General features: G+C 36.4%; 4 protein-coding genes, 1 long non-coding RNA gene and 1 other non-coding gene across 6 annotated transcripts in view; 4 read left to right on the top strand and 2 right to left on the bottom strand.

Moving 5' to 3' along the window:
- LOC131772909 (CUB and sushi domain-containing protein 1) overlaps positions 1-1,124 on the top strand; it is a 61,188-nt gene extending 60,064 nt beyond the window's left edge. The window contains 1 exon segment of the mRNA XM_066165317.1: positions 276-1,124. Coding sequence (XP_066021414.1) covers positions 276-679 — 404 coding nt within the window. The 3' untranslated portion in view covers positions 680-1,124.
- A 102-nt stretch (positions 1,125-1,226) lies between these two features.
- LOC131772904 (uncharacterized) lies at positions 1,227-3,385 on the top strand. The gene has a single exon (XM_059088866.2). The coding sequence runs from the start codon at positions 1,437-1,439 to the stop codon at positions 2,478-2,480; it is 1,044 nt and encodes a 347-aa protein (XP_058944849.1). The 5' UTR covers positions 1,227-1,436; the 3' UTR covers positions 2,481-3,385.
- Positions 3,386-5,146: 1,761 nt separating this feature from the next.
- Positions 5,147-7,460, bottom strand: LOC131772930 (polyisoprenoid diphosphate/phosphate phosphohydrolase PLPP6-like). Its single transcript, XM_059088899.2, has one exon. It carries the CDS (start codon positions 7,273-7,275, stop codon positions 6,508-6,510), a length of 768 nt encoding a protein of 255 aa, XP_058944882.2. The 5' UTR covers positions 7,276-7,460; the 3' UTR covers positions 5,147-6,507.
- A 171-nt stretch (positions 7,461-7,631) lies between these two features.
- LOC131772908 (vesicle-associated membrane protein 4-like) lies at positions 7,632-19,678 on the top strand. The gene is made up of 6 exons (XM_059088871.2): positions 7,632-7,974; positions 9,830-9,873; positions 10,728-10,894; positions 11,909-11,988; positions 17,972-18,023; positions 18,774-19,678. The coding sequence occupies exons 1-6, from the start codon at positions 7,912-7,914 to the stop codon at positions 18,812-18,814; spliced, it is 447 nt and encodes a 148-aa protein (XP_058944854.1). The 5' UTR covers positions 7,632-7,911; the 3' UTR covers positions 18,815-19,678.
- On the top strand, positions 13,920-16,832 carry LOC131775480 (uncharacterized). Its single transcript, XR_009339465.2, has 4 exons — positions 13,920-14,470; positions 15,514-15,641; positions 15,845-15,900; positions 16,184-16,832. It is a non-coding gene; the product is annotated as an uncharacterized lncRNA (long non-coding RNA).
- A 375-nt stretch (positions 19,679-20,053) lies between the features above and the next one.
- Positions 20,054-20,140, bottom strand: Trnastop-uca (transfer RNA opal suppressor (anticodon UCA)). Its single transcript has one exon. It is a non-coding gene; the product is annotated as a tRNA-Sec (tRNA).
- Between the last annotated feature and the right edge of the window lie 213 nt (positions 20,141-20,353).

Genomic DNA, 20,353 nt, shown 5'->3' with positions numbered 1-20,353 from the left:
GTAAACAAGAAATTTAAATCAGACGAAATGGGTTAAGAGAGTAAACGCGAAGGGAACACTCTAGCCGGCGACAACTTAGAAAAACGTCGGTAAAGCTTTATCATAGTCACTAATGCACCGATGCTTGTAAGCATTAAGTATCTCCAGCTATCTATTACTTATGTTACGCTTGAGAACCTCTTGAATCGATATTATTAGGTCGTAAAAAAATGATAGAAATGTGTATCACCAACATCCTCACATTGCTTAATTTTCGTATCATTGTCCTTCTTCAGAATGTCTCACTTTCGGTTCTGAAGTATTTGCTCACTGGAATTCCATCAAGAAACATACGCGCTACATCCATGGCTACGTCACAAAGGTTCACCGAACAAGCGTCCATATATCTCCCTCGGGTAAACATGGTGGAAACGCCGACAGCATCTTTGAATTACCACGAGAAAAGGAATTTTACGTGATCAAAGATGAAAAATCCAGTCCACAAGAGATAAAAATTGGATCGGATGTCATCGTAGCTTCCGAGGATAAAGTCGGTTTTTCCCAAGGCAAAGTGACGCAGAAATATTACTCTTGGTATGGAGTCGAACTTGGCAACGGAAAGACGGTTTGGGGGACTGTGGACGAAATCAGGCTACTGAAAAGGCCAATTTATTGTGAAAAAGAATATATAACGGCATGAAATGTTATAGATTTTTTCGAGATATCTTTGAATGACAGTGAGAAGCAACACTTTACATCTTTAGTTGTATGATTAGGAAAGTGGGTACCCTTCTGTTTTTAGCCTTCGTAGAACGTTTAAGCGACCGATTATCTAAGAGTTCCATAACTTACTTTAGAGAGTCAACTCTCAATCTAACTTTTTTTGAAATTTTCTTCATATTAATGTGAGCAAGCTAGTGTCCATAAGTGAACATGGTTAGCCTAATTAGGTACCATTAAAAGACAAGTGATCAAAAGCTTTGAACTTGCAGATTGTCAAAAGTGTTGAACAGTTTCTGTTTCTCATATCTTTCATGCTTCATACGCGTTGAAAGAGACTGATGAAAAAAATGATAAATTCATTGACTGCTAGCTAATATTTGTTTGCAATGTTTTTTATTTTATCGACAAAAAAGGAAATAAATTGTTAATGTAAGAAAAATTGTGGAGGCTTGGGACCAAGTTATGATAGGGGTCTGAATCTCTGACGTCATATCGGGTTTGCGTAAAAGCTTATGAAAGCGCTTCCATTTTCGTTTCACCTCGTGCGGAAGTGTGCCATTTCTACTCGTTCATTCACTGCTTTACATCGCTGTAAATAAGCTGTTTCTTTCAGTATATTCAGCTGGGAGCCGGATGTTAATCGATCAAGCAAGCAACCGGCTGATTGACTAAGAGCTTGGTATCTGAATTTTATCACTAAGATATCAATCTGAGTGGTACGCGCCAATTTTACCATGGAATGGTCTTGGGAAACCTTCTTGTTGCCTTTGCGTAATGGTGATCTGACGTGTCATCCTTCTCCCAGAAGTGTGACATTTACACCCCAGTTCTTATCGTCTCATTCGCTCGTACGGAGATTCTCGAGAGATCTGCAAAGACAAGATTTGCAGAAGACGGAAGAGAAAAGGATTGCCGTTGCTTCTGCCGAAGCTACCCTTAGGAGTTTGTTTCAGTTTGGTCGAGTAGATCTTAAAGAACTGGGAAGAGAATGGAAAACTTATCAAAGAGCCTTGAATAGCAAGTCTGACCGTGACAGTTCAGGTTCGGCTTGGACGATTGAAATCCTGCAAAAATACATTCAACGTAGCGACATTGTCTGTTTTCAACCTTGCCCATCGCTCTTTGCAGTGCAAGAAGCGCAATACATCAGGGATAAAGTTGCACTGTCACTGGCAGCCCTTTGTGGCAATCAGGGTAACGGAATCGACGAAAACCTTCTACTGTTTCATGGTATGCGCGATAGCACGGAAGGCGACTCAAGAATGATTCTCGAGGCAATCTTACAGCCACTTTGTGCCGCTAAGGGACTTGCACTTCGATGTGAGCAAAGCCTAACTTGCAATGATCTTCCCGATAACAGATTTGATTACATCATGTACTACAATAACCAACCGCTTGGTTTTGTCGAAGCCAAAAGACAACATTGCATTAAAGATCAGTCCGTGGTGCAGCTAATCGTTCAACTCCTGCTTCTTTCTGCGGAGGACTCGCATGGTTTCCGATTTGGTGTTTTGTCTGACGCACGCCGTTTTATTTTGGCTGGGGTTTCGCAAAACAAAGTGGTTTTCTTTCAAAAAGACATTCATCCAATCAGAATAAGATATATGGAATCTGAAGCAGATCTGCTTTCCATAGCAAATGAGATAGCATGGTTGATTGACCTCGCAGTTTACTCGAGGCAAACAAACCGTTCAATCGAAGAATGTCTCAGTCAAGTTAACGATGTTTGCTATGAAGTTCAAGGTGAATTCTTTTTTCCATTTTGTTCCATACTGTAGCCGTAGGAACAATGAGATTAACGGTGATAAACAGATTGCGAGTGAAACATTTAGGAGTCAGTGGCGGAGGATCAGGTTGAAAGGTCTGACGAAGTATACTATGATAATGACGGAAGCTTACCAGGGAGGTATAAAACATTAGCGAGGCCTTCAAAACCTCCCCGTTGTGATAGAAAAGCTGTGCTTTTATTTTATTTTATGCCATATTACTTATTGGCGCTAATGCAATGTAATACCGATAACACAGAAAGATGTGACTTTCTACACATTGACGAAGCTTTAAAACTTAGACATCGCAGACCTTTTCTTTTGAGCCATTCACTCGGTAAAGTGAACTCTTTACCTTTAAACACTTCCACATAAAGATTAAATACTTGTATTCTGTCGGAAAGGCTGGACATTTCCGGTTCAAATTCCCCCCACCCCCCTGGCTGAGCCTGTAGGTTACCCGGGCAGGGAATGTTGAGGCTTCGAATTGATCGGCCCATAAACCGATAGAAAGTGCGTTGCCCTGCTTAATGAGAACCATATCTGTAAACAATTTTTTCCATTTTCATCAAAATAACAGCTCCAAATCACTGTAATTGCATCGATCGAATCCTTTTTAGTTCATAAAATTCTAAGCCAAGCGTGCATGTTGTATTTTCAACAAATACTCTTTGTCTTCTCCAGAATACGAAGAACCTATGACATCAGCTAAGTGCACTTCCGTGTTGAAGTACGAAGTATTTTTAATAGTGCATATTGAAATTACGGTGGCATTAAAATGCTGCAATTGTTTATGTTCATGTTATTATTTTCAGTATCTCCAGTGAGGAATGTATCACACTATAAGTAACCATTTTTCGCAAGCTACGAATAAAAAAAGCAATCTATGTTTTTTATCAAATCAGCCTAGTTGACAATTATAAAGTAGGCCTGTGACATGTGACGAGCTTGTATTTGTCTGTGATCTCAGACTATCTTATTTTGAACACCACTCACCACACTCGAGCTCATTATACTAACAAAGCTTCTCACCAACATTTGTTCCATTTTGTTTTTGTAAATCAGACTAATACTTTTGAGAAGACTTACAACGTTTAGCACAAACCATGCTTTTGATAGGTTTTTCTCCTCTCTGAGTTCTCCTATGCCACTGAAGATGAAATGTTTAACCAAAACACGCCACTCTAAACATTTCTAAGGGACTGCACCAGTATGCGCGTGCTTGTGTCCTTGCCGCAAATGTTAAGTCTGAAAATACTTGTTAAAAACCATATGAATAAGACCCTTCGAAAAATGCAATGCCTCGAGATGGAGAATTTTTTACCGAGTGAAACATGAAATAAACGAAAACTGATTTAGATGTGATGAAAAACTGCGTTACTTTCTGCCGTTTAAAATTCAATAATGATCCTTACTGACAAGGAGACTGGGAATGAAAATGCCAACTTGAGAATTCAGTTTGATTGAATCTCTACGCGTCTCAAAGTTTAGTTATTTTCATTCATATTGGCCGCGATTACTCATCGACTATTATTGCTAAGTCGCAATGGCAAGAAACTCAGAATATAGCAAATCACTTGATTCCGAAGTGAGCATGAGTGAAACTGATGATTTTGAGAAAGAATTGAGGGGTTTATAAATACTTTGATGACTCCTGAAAAAGATGAACCACCCGCTGAAATTGGTGATGACCAGGCAGGGGAGTCCGAGGAAGAAACAGACGTCAATGGTTTCACTCTGGCCGTTTTGGCACAGAGACACTAAGGAACTGTGAGCGTGGATACTTGGTCAGTAAAGTTTTTGATATTACACTCTTAATAAACGCAATATGGGTCATAATGGGATATTACTAAAAGCGGGAATGAGGAGTGGGAAATTGAAAATAGGAACTTCATTTTTTAATTTTTTTCCCTTTGGTTTCAGATTTACTCTTTATAATGAGGACCAGATATTTTGCATCGATATCCACATTTTCCTTCAAAAACTTTCAGGGGCAAAATTCGAGACATGAAATTAAGCAATGATAAGGAAAGAAATGTGCTTTGAGGAACAGATAATGTCCAAAGAGAAAGAGGCAACCATATTTTGGTGCAAAATAGAGGTTATTGTGTTTCATATCCTTCAAACATTTTGCAATGCCTACTGTTTTTTCGTGGGATATTTTCTTACAAGGTTTCTACCATACAACTTTATGAACAAACAAGTATTTCCCTTTTTCTGTAACAACCATCTGTAACCAAATTTTACTTGAAGACTTATTGTAGCAAATGTAAGGTTTGAAAATTGGTGAGTATGACTTGGGTGATAATATCGGGTATCCCCCAGTTTAAGCAAGGGAATATATGTTAATATGATGCATTTAGGCCAGTCGCACAAGAGCAAAAATATTTGATGGATCATAATTGAGGATATACCCCTAGAGATAATCTCTAAATTTTAAGCCCTATGTCCATTATGATATGGTGAGAAGGTGTTCTGTGGCCTTTAAATAAAGAGGGGACATGTTTGTTTGTTCATAAAACCATACCAGAGAACACTGAAAAGAGAACATCCAATGCACTGAAGGGTTAGCTGTCAGTAAACATCTTTTCCTGCAATTTTAAAAGATATTTGAAAGACACTAAACAAAACAACTTCCACTTGAGGGGAAAGATGCTTGTTCATTCACACTCTAAAGACAAGATTACATATGTTTGCAAGAAACCTTTGTAAATTTAAGGAGTTGGCTGCACACTTGCCACCAATATTCATGCAAATTACCACTTGAACCTGATAGATATGTTATCTGTATGAAAGTAAAATTATTCTTTGATTGTGGTGTATAATCACTGGACAGTTGACATGCAATCACTGTCCACAGTGAAATTTGAGTTGTCCTTGAGTCATTTTTGTCAGAAAGACACTATACCAGTGGGAAAATATCAGTTCAAGGGTTTTACCTTTTCATCTTTTGTTCTTTAAATGGAATGTACAAGGAATCTCAAGTCCTTACAGCCTTCACAGATGAAACAACATTTAGAGAGCTACACCAACACAGTTTAACACCTCATCTTCTTAGTTTTTTTTATTGTTTTCAGTGATGTACATGCTTTCATGGGATAATTGCTTTATATGTTAGCATGGATAGAATCACAAGAGACAATAAGATAACCTAATTTTTGTTGCATTGTAACCATGTGATGGTTGAGAATAAGTGATGGAAGTTTGGGTAGGACCAACATATCAAGACAGGATCATAAAGTACCAAAAGCATTGAAGACAAAAAGACAAATATATAAGCATTTGATGCTTTGACCCTTTACAAATATGGCCTTAAAATTTTTGAAACAAGGCACAGAGATCTGCTTTGGCCATCAATTCCCAGTTAATAGTTTCTGCTTAATTTGACCTTAATGTATGTCAAATGAAGAGGCTGTGAGGCCTCTATATAGAACTAATGAAAGTTATTTTACTCTCTGAAAGCAAGATACTCCTTTATCTTCTTAAGATGATTCTGTGATAGAGACAAAACAAGGGTGATTTACATACCATATTTCAGCTGATAAGTGTTAACAAAACATACTGTACTATCCAAAGGATGGAGATCTATACAGTGCATAGCATTTTACACCCTCGAACAACCAGGGCCTGATCTTGACTGCAAATGTGTCAAAATAAAAAGTTAATAGAACAAGAAAGGGATCAATATCAGTATCTGGGCAACTGCCCACCTACTCCTCCCCTAACTCAACAACAGTTAATTGACAACAAGTTAAGGTTAATGTTGGGTTAGGGGAGGGGCACGTGGGCAGTTGCCCAGATACTGATATTGATCCCAAGAAAGTTCTATATACATGAGAAATCCTTTAGAAAGCACAATAAAGAAATGACGAAGTCCACTTGCATCTTCCAAGAGTGATAGTCCTGGTTAGAAGCAAGGTCAGCTAAAGACAGGATAGTCTCTTTTTCGTGTTACTGTCTACCAATATCAATTCTGAAACAACACATGACCTTGCTTCCTTAGTTCATACATAGTTAGTAGAGGAGACTCCTCTACTAACTATGGTTCATAGAAATACGGTATAAGTGACAAGAGTTCCTGGCAGGTCTTGGATGCCAACCAAATGGTGCAAATAGTCCAGCACTGTAACAAACCAATCAAAACACCACAGAACACATCACTCACGTGATGTCTGCCAAGTATGATACGAGACATCGACACGCACAGGGCCCAACAACCAATCAGAATTCTCCAAAGTCCATTTTCAATAAACATTGCAAATAAACCTGCAACCATCGCAGCTCGTGTAGAGTGACCAGAAGGAAATGAGTAATTATCCACGGACACTGTAGCAAACATGTCTTCTTCGTTGTATACTGGTCTTTTTCGTCGCACCATAACTTTTAAGCCTCCAACCACGACTAGATCGAATATCAGAGCTAGAAGCAAATTACAAGCGAATTCTTGTTTAACACCTGAGAAAAATATCACAGAAAACACCGTTCCAACAATCCATGGAACTCCGTGCCCACTGATTTCAAGAATAATCATCAGCGATCTCCATCTCCCTGATTTTTTGTCCGCACAAACGCTTAGATTCCTTGACAACGTGATGTCAAAGTTATAAAGATTTTCCATCAAACTCGATTCGCTCGTGTTCAGATCACGTTTGTGACTTTCTTTTGGAGACAATTCTTTCTTTCCTTTTGTTTTACATTCAACCACATTATTCTTCGTTTGGTGAAAATTGTTGGACTCAATCGCTTTCTTGCGTCCACGCTCCTTCAAGTTGGGTTGATGTACCAAATCGTCTTCAACCAGAACCATTTCTCAACAACCTTTGCTCGACTATTAGAACAGTTGATCGCCGGCTGATTCGGTGTTGAAGGCACGAGCCCGCAATATTCAACGGTGAACGACGAAAGAAAGCAAATTTTTCAGGGGCCCAGAAAAGTAGAGTGACATTTTTGGAAATACTGTCTTATTTTGACCACTTCGCTGCCGCCTAGATTATCTATTCTGATTTTATTGACAGTTTTTCTTTTTTTCATAAAATAGAAAGAAGAGTAAAAACGCATAAATGGATAAGAATCATGAGCAATTAAACCCGCTCCCTTCCCTCTCCTCCCCTCTCCTCCCCTAGAAAAGTACGATAAAAGAGAGGTTACACAGCTCTCTTACTGCATTGAGAAATAATTATGTCTTTGACTTCTTGAACGTTAGTGGAATTTGTTCACAAACAGATTGATTTTTGAGTCAAATTACCGAGAAGAGGAAAAGAAACTAAATATCTTAACCTACCAAGTTGATGTTAGTCATAATTGCTTCGTTCTCGTGACTTTGTGTGGAAATTAAAATGGGTTGCCACGTGTAAAGGTACGTTATTAATGGCGATTCAGCTGACGACGTTCACGTGAAGAAACAAGAAAACACCAATTCCTTGGTACCAATTTAAAAGAAGATATGCCTCCCAAGTTTAGTCGAGTTAACGGGGACGACAGATCCACCGCCAGAGCTTCTGAAAGGGTAAGAAAGATGTAGAGTAATGATTAGTAATGACTTTGTCAGTTTGCCACGACTGACACTAAACAAACTTCACGTTCTCATTGATGTAAACTTGTCGATGCTGCACAGAAATACTGGCTTTTGATCTTAAATTTTCCACATTCTAGTAAGTACCCAGAATTTTTTTTTACCATATGATGCAAGATTGGCGTGTATCAATAGTGCAGATAAAAATCTTTCACATTTGGAGCAAGCAAACTTGTAGTGGTCTTCCTGCTCATGGCAAGCCTATGAGGAAGAATTGTCATGAGAAGCAAACCCTGAAATAATGGCTTGCGGTATTTTACCAAATCTAAGCCAGGCATTGCTGGGATTCCCTTTTTAGACAACTGTCTTGTGTCAAATTATTTGTTCATGCCTTGTCTGTAAAAGTGTAAGGGTTATGTGACGCTTAAATAGACAGTTTTGATGTTAGAAATAACCATGCCTTTGAAATAATGGCTTGAGGCTGAATTTTGTTCCATGATTTCTAAGGGATAGCTTGAAAAGAACTAATTTAAGGTGGCTCCTTAGAGTATTCAGTAATGAACCTCCCTTCAGAACGCAGGTTTTGAAGGAAATCAGTTGATCAACCACAAGATATATACCAGTTCAGCAAATGATTTGATAAGGCTTCTGTTTTGGGTGTTAATTTTAAGATTTATGATGTTACCATGGCAATATCACCTCAAATGACAGGCAGATAAATCACAATTTTAATTTGGCCTGAATACAGTAAAATTCTTACTTTCCCACAGTGAAATGTCTTCTTTCTTTGCCAAATCATAGACATGATGTTGCATGACTTTTTGAGATGGAAGAAACTCAGGAACATTTGGACAGTTTTGCCAATATTCTCTAATTTGTCATTTTTCTGAATGTATTTGATTAGCTCCGAGAGATTTTTACTAAAATAGACTGTTGATATTGAATGTATGTGGCTAGAACTTAGTCAATTTTCAAAATAATTTTTCCAAGCAAATGCAATAAATCTCACTTGAAAGATCTGCTTTTCCTTGCTCCCATGAATAAGAAATAAAATAGCACTTTACAAAGATTGATATCTGGGCATACTTAAACTTTTGTAATCTGTTGCCTTTACCCAATCTTTTACCTGGTGTTTTCTTTTCTGGCCACCTCTTTTCTCAGGCATAGGGGACCTATGGATATTATGGGTATAGTTGCTAGAAACCTCAGAAACCCATGTTAATTTTTCAAAGACTACAAATTGAAAATTAACTTGGTCTTATTAACACAAAATTGCAATTGAAATCATTTATTAAGTATACTAATCACCATGATGAGCTAGCCGCGATAGACCTTAGCATGATCGTAGTCGCTCTGACACCATCACGATTAGTATGAATTTTAACAGTTATGCCAGGTTATATTTTTCATCATTCCTGTTTTTTCTGTTTTGTTTTTGAAAACAAAACTTTATATACTATACAAATGTTAGCTGTGTTTGATTTTTATTACCATATGTAAACTCGCAATCTAACTGAGTGTGAAAACTGTTAAAACTCAGACTGTCTATTTTGTTTTATCTTTGAGGATTTTTGTCTCTGCTCATGCTACAGTAACATAAATTACTACACCTGGCATTTTTGCAAACATTTTCTCGCTTGTTCCGAAATTTCACTTTCAATTAACGAAAGAAAAGCTAGAAGGAAGTCCCAGAAAAGGTCAGACATAGTACGATTTGGCAGATGGCATGACAGCTTTAGCTCAGTTCTATGCTCTATACTCTCATAGAGCACGCTCTTTCAACCAATGACAGTACATGTTATATCTGAACTTTATTACAATTTGGTTTATTATTTATGGATTATCACAGGTCAGTTTACTTGATGACTCAGATGATGAAGATGGATCCAACATGTAAGTGACAACTTAATCTTAAACTGATTTGGAGAGCCAAGATATACATGTACATGTACAATGTAGGTAGCCTGTGGTCATTTATCCTACTCTCTACCCAACCCTCAGACTGGAGCACCCAAGGGTCATATTTACAAGTTCTGTTTGTTCAACCTAAAACTATGTAGCACTGGGCACAAAAACACCCACTGGTATAGGTGTAGGGGTCCGTAAAGCTGATTTTTTTTTATTTGAGATGATTCTTTCAAGTTTTGACAGTTATAAAATAAATTTATCAGCTACAAAAACAAAATGGAATGGTTAGGGTGCCACAACCTTCTTCTCCATTCTTTAAATTTTGATTTCGAAATATGGTTTTGGGCCTGTTTAGTTACTGGGAATTTCAAGAAATGAGCCCTAGTGGTCCAAGGGTACAGAGGCTGTTACACAAACAGTGTGCTGTAGTGTGTGTTTATAAGGTCCAAATTAAGGCAAATTGGTGTGACTGTACTTTTGGTTCTCCTTCCTTGGGCAAGGAAAGATAACCAAAATAGCCAGAATTGTATCTTGTTTGGGACAATATCTGATAGCTTTCATGATTTTAGGACCCTGTCCCTAGATGCCTTTTTTAGAGATAATTTGTGAATGAGATTACTTTAAAGAAAAAAAATTTCTCAGGTTTTTATCTGGATTGAAATGGTAGGAAAGGGGCAGGGGGAGATGTTCCAGGAGGAATTATTTGACCTAATTGGAGTAAATTTCTTGGCTAACAGTCAAAAAAAAAATTTTTTTGAACTTGCTGCCTTCTTTTGACAAGTATGGGATATCAAAAAAATTATTTCTACAGGCTAATCTATGTTTTTCAATTTATAAAGATTTGCAGCACCTGATGGTTTTCATCACATAAAACCGCAACCAACAGTGAAGGATGGGATAGCAAAGGTGAAATCAGAAATTAAGGGTGTCATGGGAATAATGCAAGACAATATATCAAAAGTACTGGACAGAGGTTCAAAGTTAGAAGACCTGCAAGATAAATCAGGTAAATTAAATACAGGTGCAGCTGTGCTGTAAATATTTGAATATATATATATATATATATATATATATGATATATATATATATATATATATATATATATATATATATATATATATATGTTTACTTTTTGCATGTTATTTTCATTACATTTTAACATACCTGAAATACTGAATTACAAGCATGATGTAGTTTGCACGATCGTAAATGTAGCATACAATAGTGATGGCTGAAACTTATCGGGGCTCCAAATGAAAAAAAAAATTTAAAGAAAAAACTTAGGTATATTCAGTTTCAGTCAGTGGAGTAATAGTTTAGGACAATGTACAGTGTACTATCTGTAACAATTCTTTTTTTTTAGTGGGTTCAACATGATGATAGTTACTGTGTTGAGCTCTTTCTTGGTTAGAGGGATCTGCATTTGAGCTGTTGGTGGGTTGTTGTGTTGTGTTCTTAGGCTAGCCTGCAGAGCAGGCATACAAAGTGTAACTTTTGGCATGTGAGTGCTCAGTATTTTCTTAGCAAAAATTATGTTTGCCATCTTTGATTTAAATGGGAATGGAAGGTTGGAGAGAGAAAGACATTTGTAGTGTACCTGTCAAAAATAAGGAGAGGGGTGGGAATGGGGGAGTTGATATTTTTGGCCTTTCCTGCCCACTTCCCCCACCGCCACCTCTATTTCCAAATCAAACATGGCCGGTTGAATAGACGACCGCAAGATTCTTAAAGTTAACTTGCCCTAAAAAGACACCTGCACTGCATGCTATTCTTGGGCACAACACTTTATTCTCATATTATCTCTCTCCAGTGAGGGATATGAATGGGAACCAGCAAACTGTTGGAGAAACATGGCAAAATGCTGAAGGATGACCTGCAGTGAGGCAGTACTTCATCCATTGGGTAGAACAGAAACAGTGCTTTAAGTGCTGTAGCTTAATGCTACAGAAAATAAGATATTAATCTTCTGTAAGATGTCCCACCTGGCTTGTGTGTTATTTTAATGATTGCATTTTTTCAGAGGGACTGGAGATGAGTGCATCACATTTTAGATCAGGGTCCAGAAGACTACAGAGAAAGTTATGGTGGCAAAATTTTAGAGTGAGTGTCAATTTTCTTCATCTGAAAATGTCTAAAGATGTATGTCATTTCTGCTCTCAAATGGTTGCAACCACTTTGTAGAAAAATGTTACTTAATATGTATTTAGTATCCTTTGTTTTAATTTTCAAAGTGAATGCAAATTTTGTTTGTCTTAAAATGTCTTACCTTTCTTTCTTTTTCTCCCTTTGGGCTCCTCATTCTGCTCTATGACTTCAACAATTCTTCCAAACATTGTGACTCATTTCTCTTAGGATTATCCCCAGGTGGAAATCTTATTAAGATCTTGGAAGATCTTGTAAGATCTTGGAAGATCTTGTAAGAATCTTATAAGATGGCAATTAAGATGAAGATCTTACTAAGATCTTATTAAGAATTAATAATCTTAATAAGATCTTGCCAAATTCTTGAACAAATCTTAACCAGGTTTGAGCATTGTAAGATCTTAAAAGATCTTATTAAGTTTATACAAGAATCTTGTAAGAATCTTGACAAAATTTTACAACACATGGGATTAAGATCTTGGAAGGTTCTTAACAAGATCTTACTAAGTTTATTTAAGAATCTTGTAAGAATCCTCACAAAATTTTACAAGAAATGGGGGTTAAGATCTTGAAAGGTTCTCAACAAGATCTTATTAAGTTTATTTAAGAATCTTTTAAGAATCCTAAAAAAAATTTTACAACACATGGGCATTAATATCTTGAAAGTTCTTAACAACATCATATAAAGTTCACTTAAGAATCTCAGTTGTAAGAATCCTAATCTTTAAGAAAAGGAAGATCTTACAAGCTTCTTGACAAGATCTTGGTAAGTTTGTTTAAGAATCTTAATAATGAAGTAAGATCTGTAAATGTAACATCATTAAGATTCTAGACAGGATTTAATCTAAAGTTCATCTAAGAGTTTTGTAAGAATCAAAATTTTAAGATCAGTAGGAATTTAAATGTTCTTGACAAGATTTTATCAAGTTTATTCCAGTACATTCTTGAGTAACTTGAAATACTTATCCTGTTCTGTTCATAAGAGAGCATGGGGATGCATAAGGCTTAAAACCTCTCACACATGATGTGAAAAATGCCATGTCCAAAAGGGGATCACATAACGTCAAGTAAGCTTCTATGGTATGGTGTGCAAATTTCAGACCTGAGAACACAATATACATGCAGCTGCTTTCTAAAGAGGTAATTGTTCCACTGGAATTATGGTATCAGCAGATTAAATTTGGACAGACTTTTCAGATTACATTTGATGATTGATTATGAAATATACTGAACAGCTAGTTTAAATAATCACTAATCATGTTCATAGGGAGTGTCTAGAAAGGGATTAAACCTTCCCATCTTTGCCTTGAACATAAAGACACCCATAGATAATGTCACCACATTCCACAAGCAAGAGACTTTCGCTGATATGGTTCAGAAAAAAAAAATATGGCAGTATGCAGACCAGCCAGATGGCAGAGTGAAAAGATGTATTAAAAAAAAAATTCATAGCTAGCTACTTGTAAAAATATTTTTCAAGAAAGTTGCATGAAATTTGTACTTTCACCAAGGCATTCCACGCCACTGCGCATACGCAGAATTGCAAATTGTACACTTGATCGTTGTTGTTAACTGTTTTTGCATCATATCGTTTCGGACAAAGTTTGACAGAAATTCTACATTGGTCGAGTGTTGTCTGCCTGGTTGCGAAATTTAACTGTGCCTTACAGCCCTAAAGAAGAAGAATGATTTTGAGAATTAGGATTTTACCAACCAAATTCTTTACAAAATAATAACAAATAAACATCGGAAATTTGCAGACCGGTCAGATGGCAGAAATTAAAAGTATTTTAAAAAAGTTTATAGGTAGTTACTTACAAAATACTTGCGAGAGTTGCGTGACATTTTGTACTTTCACTAAGGTTTTCCCCAGTCTCCCGCTACGGCCGGCGCAAAATTACAAATTGTTCACTCGACCGTTGTTGTCAACCGTTCTCGCGCCATTTCGTTTCGGCAAAGTTTTACAGAAATTTTACTTTGGTTGAGTGTTATCTACCTCGTTGTGAAATTTAATTGTGTCTAAAGCCCTGAAGAAGAATAATGATCTCGAGAATTAGGATTTTACAAGCCAAGTTCTTTACAAAATAACTAATGTTACTGTCGCTTAAAATACAGAAAATGACGCAGTCGGTAAGTAACATGAGTTTACAGCACACCAGAGGAGATAAATCGCGTTTTGCTTTTCTTGTGAAAGAACACTACGATTACACATTCAAGGTTGCGATATCCTTGTTTTATTCTGTCACGTGAAGGGGCCTCAGGTGAATAGTTTACACATCTAAGCACATAGAAAGCACACGTATGATCTTTGTGCACGACACTCGCTTTATAACTCAAGGAACACATTGGTCTTGGTAGTTTAAGTATCTTGAGAAGATTTCTAAAAAAACCACTAGTGCACTACTGGTAATGAAGCAAATGAAGGCAAATCATCCCGAAGGTAAGTGCTACTGACTTTTATTCATTAAGTTCACGTTATCAACATTACACATCTGGAAGGTGATGCGATAGACTTATTTCTCGCACTTTTTAGATTCTTTCAGCATGGACGAAAAAAGTGACGATAAGTTTATGTAATTGCAAGGCCACGGTATTTTTATACAAGGCAAATCATAAAATCTCGTTAGGGTTCGATTTCGTCAGGAAGCGTTTTTGTTTAGAATTGAGTGGAAACTGACACGAGATGTAACGCTATCATCATCAAAACCACGTAACGGCGGCTGCTAACCTTACTGCACTTGTAGCAATTCTCTCAAGTCAGTTTTAATCCAGATTGTTCTGGATTTAAGTGTTGTAGGCAGAATCATCGTAGCTTCCAGTCGTCTCGCATGGAAATGGTTCACAATAAACAATTAATTTGTCTTCGGCTTTACTAATAACCACTAGAAGTTAAACTAGAAGGGTGCAATAACAACGCGAAATCGATTATGGAATTCCTTTATTCCCAAATAATTATAAATTGCCACGTTCTACTTAAAAGTTTCCACTGGTGAGGATGATGATGAAAGCCAAACTGGGTTTGATTATCACGGCCGTGTCCACAGTAGTGGAAATCTTCCCAAAGCAAACAAAAATTACCAAAAAATGGGAAGTTCTTCTGATGATGTAAGAACTCTAAATACTCAATGTTGGTGCATGATAGTTCATTTCCCCCCCCCCCCCCCCCCTCCTTCAAGACTTCATTGACTTAGATGGCTTAAGGCAGAATTTTGGCACTGTTATCCTGTTAATTTTACTCTAATACATTCAATACCTGTATTAATTCCATGCAACATTTTTTGTATTTTGTTTGGTTCTGTTTAGTTTTTATTTGTTTTGTTTTGTGAATGTGTGTGTATTTTTTTTCTGGTTTTCATTTAATGCTGAGTTATGATTCCTTGCTTCCCTTTCTCACAATTTTCTTTGTTCTAAAGGTTAATGAAACTTAATTCAGTGGAGGGATTGCTCAACAAATGTAAACATTTTTTCAATTCATATTCACAGGAGAACAGGAGAGATAGGATCACCTGTAAAAATGATTGTATCCTGAATAAAGTAGACTTTGAGTCCCATCTTAATGCTACAAGCACAGAATGGGATAGAAGGGTGGCAACTCCTCTGATTGTAAAAAGGTAATTTTTCATTTATCAACTTTTTGTGGGAATTGGGAATAGCTGTTTCAGCAGTGCAAAGCGTAAACAAAGTTTGTTGGATTGGAGTTGGGCAGTGCAAATTGCCAAGATTCATAACTGGGAACTTGTACATAAAAATTTTGCTCTTAAAGATGATAAATTCTTGTTAAAGATAGCCACTACCTCCTTTTCTTTGCATACAGATGAGGCATGATGGTGATCAAGGAGAAACATTGAGAAGCTCCTCCCCTCTATCTTAGTAAGTACTCCTCACAAGTCAGGCTACTGAAAGATGGAATTGAAGTCAGAGCAACAATTCTACTGCAGACAATAGATTATGATACTTAATTATTTAAACACTGAGGGTTTTTTTTCCAATCTTGATTCTTGTCTCCTAACATGTTACATTTCATTTTAGATGTACAATGAAACCAAACTCCTATTACTCCTCTCTGGCAGGGATTTTAAAAAATACGCTCTCAAGGTTTTAGTATATTTTGTACCTGTATACAAATTACTATTTTCTTTTTTTCTTCCCACAGGAGCCATAAAACAGAAATTTGGTGATGCCCAAATGAATAAGAGGTGGTCTCAAATAAGGCTCTACTTGAATAAAAAAATTGCTTGGATTCCAAGAGAAAAGTTCAAAATGTAGAGGGCAATGTTGACAAGTCCGTAGACTGAATGAACTAAGGCTTGGTTGATATTTGTACAAAATTGAAACATATGCAAATTTACTTGTCAAGTAGCTGTCAAATTGACTAAAATGCCAACTTAGATGAGTGATAGTGAGCTTTAATTCTTTGAACACGTTTGCTGCAATACAAAATTTTGTTGTTTTTTTTTTGTTTTCATGCTTAAATTACTCTAAAAAAAGAAAAACTATTTCAGTTTGAATCAAACGAAGAACAATTTAAAACTGGGACATGCCTTTAGTTATTATGGCTTTTTTGTGAAAGGATAACTATGGTAGTTCAAATCAAACTGTCAAATGACTCCAACAATTAAAACAATTGTTTTTTTAGATTTTTAAAACACACCGAAGGGAAGAACAAGAACTCTTCTTGTACAATTGTCATTTAAATCGTGCATGTTTACCAGTTAACGTTTCTTATCAAGATCTTTTTTAGTAATTAATTTCACAGTGTTGAGAATTTGAAATAAATTTTGCTTAAATGTTGGATGAAGAAATTCTTTCTTAGTTGTGATCTCCATTCCTCGATCATCCAGTTACTGCATATTGCATAAACCATCAGTTACCTACTATGGTCTGAAAAAAATGTGATATTTAAGAATTTTTACAGATTCTGCAAAAATTCTTGTAAGTTGTTTGAAAATCTCACAAGTTCTTGTAAGTTCTTTTAGAGATCATTCAGACATTGTTTAGAATCTTAACAAGTTCTTTTGAAAACTTGTGAAGGTACTTAATTAAGATTCTTGTCACAGGAATCCTACCAGATCTTGTAAGATTCTTGTAAGTTTCTTACTAAGATACTTATCAAGACTCTTAGTTAAGAATCTTATAGGATCTGGTAAGATCTTCTCACAAGATTCTTACAGGAATCTTGTAAGATCTTACAAGATCAGGTAAGATCTTGTCACAAGATTCTTACAAGAATCTTGTAAGATCTTGTCACAAGATTCTTACAAGAATCTTGCAAGATCTGGCAAGATCTTACCACAAGATTCTTACAAGATCTTGTAAGATCTTACAAGATTCTTACAAGATCTTGTAAGATCTTACAAGATTCTTGTAAGAATCTTGTGACAAGATCTTACAAGATCTTGTAAGGTCTTACAAGATTCTTAATTAAGAATCTTAATAAGAATCTTAGTAAGAAACTTACAAGAATCCTAGTAAGATCTTAATAAGATTTCCACCTGGGATCACTTATTAATACATTTATAAAAGTCTTTCTCACATCATGGGGAGGGCAGCCTGCAAGGTTCCAGGACATGGATAGCATAGTTTTCAAAATGAACACTTTAAAAATAACTCACCCAATCACACTTATCCCATCCAATGTTTTTTTTTTTACCTGTGAAATTTAATATTTTGGGTTGCTGGTTGGTTTGGAATGTGGAAAGTTTCTCTTGATAAATCTGATATCTTTTTTTTGCAATGAACTGTAAGAGTTGTTGGAGAAGCTTTCAAATTATTGTCTAAGAAATGTCCTCACCTTTGCTACAGAAAGTCTTACAGGTTAACTCAACCCATCCAGAAACTTTTATTTGCCATAATGTTTTCATTTGTAATAGCTTGAAACCAGGCCTACATTGATTATACATCCCATATTTTTTTTCTGATGAGATTTTCTTTTTTCCTTTAGCTCAAGTTAATCTTTGCATTTATCTTCATTGTAATTCTCATTATCATAATAGGTGAGTTTTAACAGTAAATAGAAAACATATGTTTCTTTAGGGTAATAATGATATTTACATACAGTATGTAGGGATTGCTAATGAAGGTAAAGCTACAGCCAAACTTTTCTATAGCAGCCACAATGGGGGCACAGGAAAGTGGCCATTATGGGAAGGGAGGGGTGTAATGTGACGTGCTGGTTGGGAGGTTCCATTTTCAACTTTCAAGATATCTTATTGTGGTATATATGAAGTGCAGCTCAATGTAGAAAAATGTATCAAATCATTGATCAATAAACAAGTGTTCAGAAGGAAAAAAGTTATGAAAGGCAACTATGGAGGAAGACTGAGTTCATCAGCTTGTACAAATAATGTTTCATTTTTATGCTATTAGAGGCATGTTATTGCATTCAAGCTGTCCAAAATGGTCACTAGCTTGTAGCATGAACGAGTTCTTTTGTTCCCCATAAACTTTCTGATGGGTTATCCATTGGCCATTGCTGTAGGGACAAAGACATAGTGGCTGATGTGTTTTTGTAGCTGCTGTGGAGAGCTGCCTGTTTAAGGTGTTAAGCTGTATTTTTAAAGATAGTATTTGGGATGAATTTTCTAGCGATTCATAGTCGAAGTGTAGGATATGTTATTGTGTTATAATCACTCCCCTCGTTTTCAACATGGTTACCAGGTGACACCTTAAAATCTTGGTTACATGGGTGCCCTGTGTGAACTTCTGCTGTTTGGTGACATTTTTTTCTTCCGTTATGTTTGCAGTTCCGATTGTTGTGAAGAGTAAAAAGAAGTCAGAAGAGTAAAAAGAAGTCAGAAGACAACTCCAGATGAAGGTCGTTTTTTCAAAAATATATTGAATTATAAATGAAATTTATTTCAGCCTAGGATTATGATCAAATGTTAGAGTACTGCTAAATGAAATCTTTTAGGAAATTGCAGCAAGAGGAAACAATGAGAAAAATATTTAACGTGTAGGTGTCTTTACGTGCCTTTACGGACTTGTATATAAAAATAGCTTAACCTAATAGTACACAAATTGAAAATCTCACAGTTTTAGCCTTGACATTTTTTCTTTTCTTTTTTGTTAAATATTTGTGTACTTGTATAATTATTTCTATTTGATAGATGTTCCTAAATTGTCTCTACCATTTAAATTCAGTTTTCTCTGCGGGACTAAAAATAACTGTACTTCACTAAGATTACATATATTTTCGGGTGGGAGTTAAATTCACAATCTGTGAAAGATGAGGAACTTTTTTTAAAATATAGTATTTATTTGAAATGCAGAGAAAGTTTGTGAACAGTTCTTCTTGAGTGTCAATTATGTCTGAATATTCACCAAGATAAGCTCATTGTGACTAAATTCCAAGCGACCTGATACTTGCTATGCACCGACTGAACATTTGGTGAATTAGAAAACCTAATTTAGCAGTAGAACACATTATTCCGGGCTCTGCAACGTAATAACGTTACCGATAAGCTTGAAAGTCACTCGCCTTCGACTTGTGATTTACAAGCTTTTCTCTTGTTCTCCCAACAGTCCATGTAGCTTTAAAAAGTTATAGATCCCAGTAAATTGTTATGTGTTGCTCACTTAGGCATGCACAATTAAACTGGTACTGATCTAACCAAGCGCTTTTGCAATAAAGTTCCTCTCCTCAAAAACTATCAGAAGAATATCAGAATGAGCAATTGTTGCATGAGAACTTGCCTCCAAAGGTAGCCATTCTCGTTCAGCAGCGATTTGAGGGAAAAAGAGTGCTATAAGGTGGCAAAGTTTATTTATATTATTGCACGAGATTAACTTCAAACACGGAAAACGGTTGGTTAAAGTTGAGCAGGCTTCAATCCAAACGATGAAAAGTTGACGCGATAGAGGGTGTGGTTCGGAAGGAAAATGGGAAGGACAAAAAGTAAATGGAAAAAAAAAAGGAGATAAAGAGCTTCATAGAAAAAGCACATACGATTTCCGGTACACGTCGCATAGTTGATGTGAGTAAGTAAATTTTTGTTTTTAATGTCTGCTCCCACGTAAAAATAGGCGCGCAGAAGGCGGAATTGAACCGCTCCGACGCTAATCGGCTACAGGTTTGAAGCCTGCACCCCACACCAGTGAGGCTCATCCGCGCGATGAAAGTATAGTTGGCCATTCGGTTATATATGTTAGAGTATATAACGCCGCCTACTTGTGGTATGGGAGGTCCTTTTTCAAAAAATTTAACCCTTGTATCACAAGAGTAAGGTAGGTGCCTTAGAGGACCTTTTACCTGCTTTAAGTTCTGCTTCGTCACTGAGAATCGTTGAAAAATAGTTAGGGTCTAAATTAGATTGTAGCACTCTCA

This window comes from Pocillopora verrucosa, chromosome 4, assembly GCF_036669915.1.
Source record: "Pocillopora verrucosa isolate sample1 chromosome 4, ASM3666991v2, whole genome shotgun sequence".
Lineage (NCBI taxonomy): Eukaryota > Metazoa > Cnidaria > Anthozoa > Scleractinia > Pocilloporidae > Pocillopora > Pocillopora verrucosa.
Note: the sequence above shows the minus strand (reverse complement) of the source record. Positions and strands in the feature narration are given on the sequence as shown.